The following is a 7486-nucleotide window of genomic DNA, read 5'->3' on the forward strand; positions in this document are numbered from 1 at the left end:
TTAAATAGATAGATAGGTCGGGTGATACCACCTAGATAAGTAGGTACATAAAAAAACGCTCAAAATTGAATATTGCTCATATCAATTTATTATTTTCTAAAAATGCCGTTACATTTTTTTTTTATTAATGTCAATATAAAATATTAATATAATGAAAACAATTATTTTGATTTTAAATGGCTTAATACACTAATAAAGATTTTTTTTTTAAATAGTGTTTTTCAATGGTAAGACGAAGGGTAATTTTTCTACAGTACGTGTAGGTACACATAAAAATAATATGATAAATGAATTCATCAATTAAAATCAATATTGATTTACATTTATAATAATTCTAATAATAAGAAGTATAAAACAGTTTAACAACTTAATGTATAGTGATAACAATATTTACAAGGTATTTATATGTACACAACATGGGTAGTCTGTGATGTGATTATTCGAAACAATAATTCAGTCTTCATTTTTTCTTGTACCCATCATGACCATGAGAATCATGGTGTTCCTCGTGGTGGTGATGGTGTTCCTCTATCGGGAACCATTCGGATATCCACACAGGCTTCCAGATTTTCTTCCACGCTGGCAGCCAAATTTCTTTCCAGTCGGGTACCCAAATCTGTTTCCAATCTTCTTTCCATTCTAATTTCTTGTCTGGGATCCAAATTTCGTGCTTTTCTGTTTTCCATTCCTGTTTCCAATCTTCCTTCCATTCGAGCTTTTTGTCTTGAACCCAAATCTGTTTCTTTTCGGTGCGCCAAATTTGTTTCCAGTCTTCCTTCCATTCTAATTTTTTATCTTTGACCCAAATTTGTTTCTTCGCGGGTTTCCATATTTGTACCCAGTCCTCCTTCCATTCGAGCTTCTTAGACGGAACCCAGATTTGCTTCTTCACAGTCTTCCACACTTTCTTCCAGTGGACCTTCCACACGACTTTCTTCTTCCACAGGTCGTGCGCTTCGTACTCCCATCCATGATAGTCTTTACCAAGGTGCTTGGATCCAGGTACGTACGCCTTGACTAACTCTGGAACGTGTATTTTATGCCAGTCTGGTACATGTTCTTCCTTCCACGCGGGAACTTCGATGTGCTTCCACACAGGCTTGTAGATCTTCTTCCAGTCAGGTACCTTCACTTCTTTCCAGGCTGGAACATCGATGGACACCCACACTGGCTTGTATATCTTTTTCCAGTCTGGAACTTGTATTTCTTTCCAAGCTGGAACCTTTATCGGCACCCACACAGGCTTGTATATTTTTTTCCAGACCGGTACGTGCACCTCTTTCCAACCTTGTTTCTTCGTTGGCACCCAAATTGGCTTGTAGATTTTCTTCCATGAAGGTTTCCAGATTTGTTTCTTTCCCGGTTTCCATGTTTTCACCCAGTCAGGCTTCCAGATGAGCTTCTTCTTCCAGTAGCCTTTCAACGGTTCATGATGGTGTTCGTGATGATGGTCGTGGTGGTCGTCAACGCCATAACCGTGATCTGGCACTCCAATGCGGCTTTGTGCGACTGCCGGTTGCCTATTTACACATTACAAAATGAATCATGTGTTAAGTACCCATGTATATTTATATTTAATATATGCTCGTTGATGTATCTATGTCATTATACAAATATAGTGAATAGCCATACCACGAGGTAAAAGTCAGTCTTACGATTTATTATTATTTAACATACCTATGATATGATAGTATGATACCTATGAAAAAGATGATATGTCAATACATGCGTGTAGATATATAGCCAATTTCTTTAGCAACTCTGTTTTTTTTCTTTTATCTATTCATCATCGAATACAAAGTATTTTTTTAAATATATATATGCGCATTTAATTTTACAATAGATTTTCCGGTCTTGATTTCCCATATCATTGTTCGAATGTTATGAAAATTCGGCGCCATTTACGATAGGTATACACGTACTTACGTTGTTCTTTTTATTGTCATCGTTTTCGTATTGATAGTCGTATGTGGTTGATATCGATTTTTCACACTTTTCTCTATACATTTCGTAATTTATTCGGCAAACAATATTTATTATGATAATAATAATAATAAAGCGATTGAATTAAAAAAAAAATAAATAAAAAGTAAACGGGATGTCTATAAGCAGAGGATCGGTTTCACGTAGATTTCTCTTTGTGCCGAAAACCGATAAGAACCGTCATCGTTTCGCGTGGTTGTATCATTACTTTGACTTGAACGTACTACGAAACAATCATAAGACTCCCTAGGAGATGATTTATGTGAATCATAAGAGTGTTGTAATAAAAAACACCCACCTGTTATCTTATTAAAATAGTCGTTACTTAACGTATGATAAATGTGCTCGGAGAAAATGTACGTTACGGCTTATGGGCTATGGATAACGGATGGACGAAAATACAATAACTATTGATGTTAGCGGATAACACATCGATATAATAGTATACATATTTTTTAATTGTTTAGCGAGTATAGGATAAATTTAAAAAAAATGTGCGTTCAGAAGAATTAAAAAATCATGGCATTCGCGTGAATAATAAATTATGATGTTTACAGATATTATGTTTTAAATTACCGTTAAAAACGGTTTATAAATTTGTGATGACGTTTAAATTTCATGTATGTATAATAATGTCCTACCAGTATCGATATCTTCTACAAAAACAAGTTTGGTAAAACGTGTTTTGCATAAAATGCAGTAAGACGTTTGTTGCAAATGAGCACAAAAAATGTAACTGGAATAAACGAATCGGTTGCGGAAGACGTTGACGACTAACCGATATTCAAATTTTAAGGTCATCCAAATTAAATCGGATTAAGAAAAAAACTACGCCGAATCTACACCATATTCTTACTAAATTTTTGTGGCGCATTTAGACGTATAATACGATAAATGATTTACGGAACTGATGTATTTCGAAGATGCATCTTGAAATCATTAACCTTCCTAAAGGTATTTACATATAAATATCGGTGTAATTTTCCCGACGAAATGTGTGTACTTACTGCAGACCAGTTTGCGCATAATCATTGATTGGCGACTTTTTGTCACGCTTGAGAGACGATGTCGATGATGCGTCGTCGTTCGGGAAGGCCACTTGCTGTTGCGGCAAGTCGACTGCCTTTGACCAGACGAGGGTGACGTGGACGAACAACGCCAGGAACACCTGTGGAAAAAGGGGTTGAAAACGAGTTAAAAAATAATATAGTATAAATGTATATATCGTCACGATGTATAGTTATGATATGATATTATTAGGTATAGGTAGTCATTTAAGTATACGCGTTTTGCCGCTTTCACTGTTTCACGAATGTGTGCGTGTATAGTATATTATTATATATAATATGGTTTACGTCCCAGGGAAATATATACAACAACATTAGTAGTTGACTCTCGAGTAGGTACTTTCGGGTAGGAGGCTGTTTTTTTTAATATCCGGAAATCACGACTAAAAGTTGATCTCGACTTTCACTCGAAATATATACACTCATTCAGCGGCGAAGCTACGCGCAAAATAATAATATTATTACGCACAATATCATATATTATTATGTCTATATTGGTATAGGTAAACGCGTATACACGTACAATAATATATTATTATTGCCATTTCTTTATATAAAAACAGATCTGCGTGCTTAAATGTAAATACCTAAAATATAACTATATATAAACCCAATATATACCAAAGCGCTATCGGAGAAATATTTTAATCTAGTCGCGCAGTATAGTAGAACTAGAAGTGTAGCAGTAGAAAATTGGAAAAAAAATATTGAGCGCCGGTCAAACGTGACGTATTTCATCTGGTCCATAATTTAATGCGGAGAGTAATGGTACCTAATATGATATGGGCGTGTGGCGTAACCGGTGAAAGCATCCCGGGCAAAAAGAAGCGCGTTTTAAATTTTTTGTTTTTCAATGTCGCCCTTCTTTGCGCGCAGTTTTTTTTTTGTTTTGATTATTGCGTAACGATTTTATATCCAATATAGTGTTATTATTATTTATTCGTATCGACATAACGTGTAGATTAAACAAGATCCGATGTTTTACGGTGAAAGTTCGGCACTTGTAATTATATATTTATCCCTCGGACATGCAACGGTGGGCCGGAAAGTTGAATTGAATAATATTATATGGTTTAAGATATTGCGTATATATCCGGATGAGTCGCGCACATAACACGCGTTATATAACATATGGTTTTATGCGTATAATACGTCAACGACGCTGTATTTAGACAGTGATATCGATAAAATCATTAAAAAAATAAAGATAATCGAATACGACAGTCGGAGGAATCTCACAATATAATCATATTCGATTGAAATATATATATATATTATTTTTTGCGAGTAGGTATAATATAGTTAATTAGAAAGGTACGTAATTTTTATAATAATGATATGAAACAAAAGTAAAGCTGCACTGTATTGTTGATACACCCCCTTGATGTCTAAGCTATATGATAAAATATATATTACGAGTAAAATAATGATTTGGCTTTTGAGTCGAGCGGGATTGTAATATAGGAATAACGCGGATGTACCTACTTGAGGAATTCACGGAAATTTTTGTAGATTCTGGCCAAAAGTAATATGTTAAGAAGTTGCTTGTATAAAATAAATTTCATATATTATACACAAATTTTAAGAATTAGTTTTAAGTTTATATGAATTTGCAGGTCGTAGGTCATTACTCATTACCATAGAATGATATATCTAATATGTAGGTGCCTAAGTAAATACCTGCAGTATGTCCGGTTTGATTAATTTCTGGTTTCAGTGTTAGTATTTGCACTTATAAATAAATAAAGCATATGTGTGCATAAACAACATAATGTTTACGTATATATATATATATATATGAGTAGCGCTATGAAAAAAGTAAACGGTTAATATGTATAATATATATAAATATGAATAAATCTTTGGACATTTTGTGGGTCGGTTAAATATATAATATAAAACGTATTCTGCTTTTCAATTAAAATCTATGTAAACCCAAGTTTATATATGACACGTGGATAACTATACACTTCTGGTATGTGGAACTCAGATGATCAGACGATCAGACAGTCGAATCTATGTAATACCGATTTGTATAATTATAAAACTACTTCAGATGGCAAACCAGTTACATTGACCTAAAATCTCAAATATTTTCAAAATTAATAGTCTAAAAAATGCTCACGATCAAGTTTCGCCAAATTGCCCTCGTTTATATATCAAGCTATAACTGTTATTTATCACTTAGTTGTTTATATTTATAATAATTTATCTACAATACTATACAACATGTGCGCGCGTTACTTAACAAACATAATATCAACAAAAATATCATTCTGTAAATAACGTACTTGGTATAAAAATCTATTAGATTTTCTTTTTAGTAATTGAGTTAATGACGAAGGAAATTTTAAAATAAAAAATTGGTGGTTAGCTTATTATATGTCCATAGTTAAAAATTAAGGGTGTAATAGTTTCTTTTTACCAAAAAAACGATTTGAGTCTTATATTGTACGTAATTTATGAAAAAAATTGAATATTTGGTAAAAAAAATTATGTTTGCTTCGTGGAATTTGCATATAGAGCTTAAGAACGATGCTAGTTCACGATAAAATTTCATTCCACCCATTATAGTCGTGTTATTGATAAAAATGTACCGCGGAGAAAGAGAACTGTAACCCCGGCGTTAAAGTCTCCGGAAGAACGCGGGAAAGCGCGCGTGAGAACGGTCGCATGCTATAAGCTAGAACACTATTGTGTTGTGCGCGAGTTCGGTCCAAATATAAAGTACTATTACTACACTATTATTATTATTATTATTCAGTGCTATATATATATATATATAGCACGAATTTCGGGAAATGATGTTTACACGAAAAAGATATTATACATTATTCGTTTTATATACATGGGTAAGTGTGCAAAAATGCAAAGAGAAATTGTGAAATAAATATTATTATAATATTATACTATATATAGTGCCGTAATGTTCTATTGTGAACAAAACAAAAAAAAAAAATATATATATAATATGAAATCAAATCATAATTATACGTACTTTCAGCGTGCGCTATTACTGTATTGGTATATACAATATCTGTTCTGTATACACACTTCAAATAAGTGTGCACGATAAACACTTAATGTATATAACTGTAAGTGTGATGTATACTGTATATTATAAAGACAAAAATTATGATATAGGTACCTATAATGTTATGTGATTTTTGAAAAGCACGAGAGGCTTAGAAAAACTTAGATAATCAAAACTTATATTTGTTTTTTATGTTTATAATATTAAAGATAAAAGATACGATACTAAGTGTAATTTTAATTTAAAAAAAAAAAATAAAAAATAAGTATAAACAGATACTTTTTTCACTTTTAAAAAAAAAATCAGTTATCGTTTTTAGTTTGACCCACGATTTTGAAAAATATCGAATGATAATATTGTATACCACTGCATGTGACGGTGTTGTATAAATAGATAAAATCCAAAAACTTGATCTTAATTATAATATGACATCACACAATACAAAAAATTATAAAATAAAACGAACGGTTATTTTTTTCCCTCCAAAACGCATGTGAATAAAATTATTATTGATCTTAAAACGCGGATTATCGAATGAGTTTTGAAATTAATATTGCTCATATATTAAAGCTTAATATTAATAATAATCGACATCGTGTTAAAATAAAATATGATATAATGTGTATATTACTAACCACTATTTGGTGGCGATCCATAATGTTTCGTTTTCAGTGCTTGTGCGTTAGTGTGTGTTTACTTGCTGCGAGCCACCACGTTGTCTGCAAGTCCGTCGCCGATTGACATGTAGTAACAGATCTCCGAACCGTTTTATATCGAGTCGATTCGCCGTTGCCGGGACAAGGTCGTTTGTCCCTACCATATCCTCCCCCGAAAAGAAGACCGAAAAATGTACGCACGCACTTTCTTACCGCACCGCTATTACGGAAGGCGAATGATGACTTTCACGCGCGCGCCGCGACTTGGACAACGGAGGAGACTTGCAGCACACCAAACATACGAAATGTAATATTATTACTATTATGGTTGTTTGTGATGTGCCGTCGTCGTCGAATTATTGTAAATCGTGTATGTAATACGCTGTAATTGACGATATTGGCGAGTAGGTACCTAACCTATACGACGCGATCGCGGCATAAGTTTAAGGTATACGCGAGTTTAAGGACGCGCGATCTTTCATTTCGTCTGCTTCTTCGATCAGTTCGCGTTGTGGTTGGATCGATCATTTACGGAAGGACGAGTGCTAAACGCAGTCGACGACGATAATTCAAACGATATCTTATTATGTTATTTAAAAATATTGTTCATTACTGCACGCTACATATACCTACGACATCGTTGCAGTGTTTTGAAGTATTTTTCGGTTCTTAATGGTATTTCGAGATTTTTCAACTTCGTGTCTTTTATCGAAATATACGTGCAAAGATATTATATTGCGTTTTTT

At 33.3% G+C, this 7486-nt stretch overlaps 1 protein-coding gene across 1 annotated transcript; it reads right to left on the reverse strand.

Moving 5' to 3' along the window:
* Positions 1 to 292: 292 nt before the first annotated feature.
* Positions 293 to 6835, reverse strand: LOC112600755. Its single transcript, XM_025348063.1, has 3 exons — positions 6720 to 6835; positions 2991 to 3151; positions 293 to 1520 (listed from the first exon to the last, which is right to left on the reverse strand). The coding sequence occupies exons 1-3, from the start codon at positions 6738 to 6740 to the stop codon at positions 461 to 463; spliced, it is 1242 nt and encodes a 413-aa protein (XP_025203848.1). The 5' UTR covers positions 6741 to 6835; the 3' UTR covers positions 293 to 460.
* Positions 6836 to 7486: the final 651 nt, after the last annotated feature.

This window comes from Melanaphis sacchari, unplaced genomic scaffold (assembly GCF_002803265.2).
Source record: "Melanaphis sacchari strain LSU unplaced genomic scaffold, SCAv2.0 Contig0_pilon_pilon, whole genome shotgun sequence".
NCBI lineage: Eukaryota > Metazoa > Arthropoda > Insecta > Hemiptera > Aphididae > Melanaphis > Melanaphis sacchari.

Excerpts from the sequence above, each read along its gene's own strand:
- LOC112600755 (XM_025348063.1), bottom strand. The coding sequence starts at position 6,740 with ATGGATCGCCACCAAATAGTG. Across the intron at positions 3,152-6,719 it reads TGGATCGCCACCAAATAGTG|GTGTTCCTGGCGTTGTTCGT; the intron begins GTTAGTAATATA and ends CTTTTTCCACAG. Across the intron at positions 1,521-2,990 it reads TATGCGCAAACTGGTCTGCA|GCAACCGGCAGTCGCACAAA; the intron begins GTAAGTACACAC and ends ATGTGTAAATAG.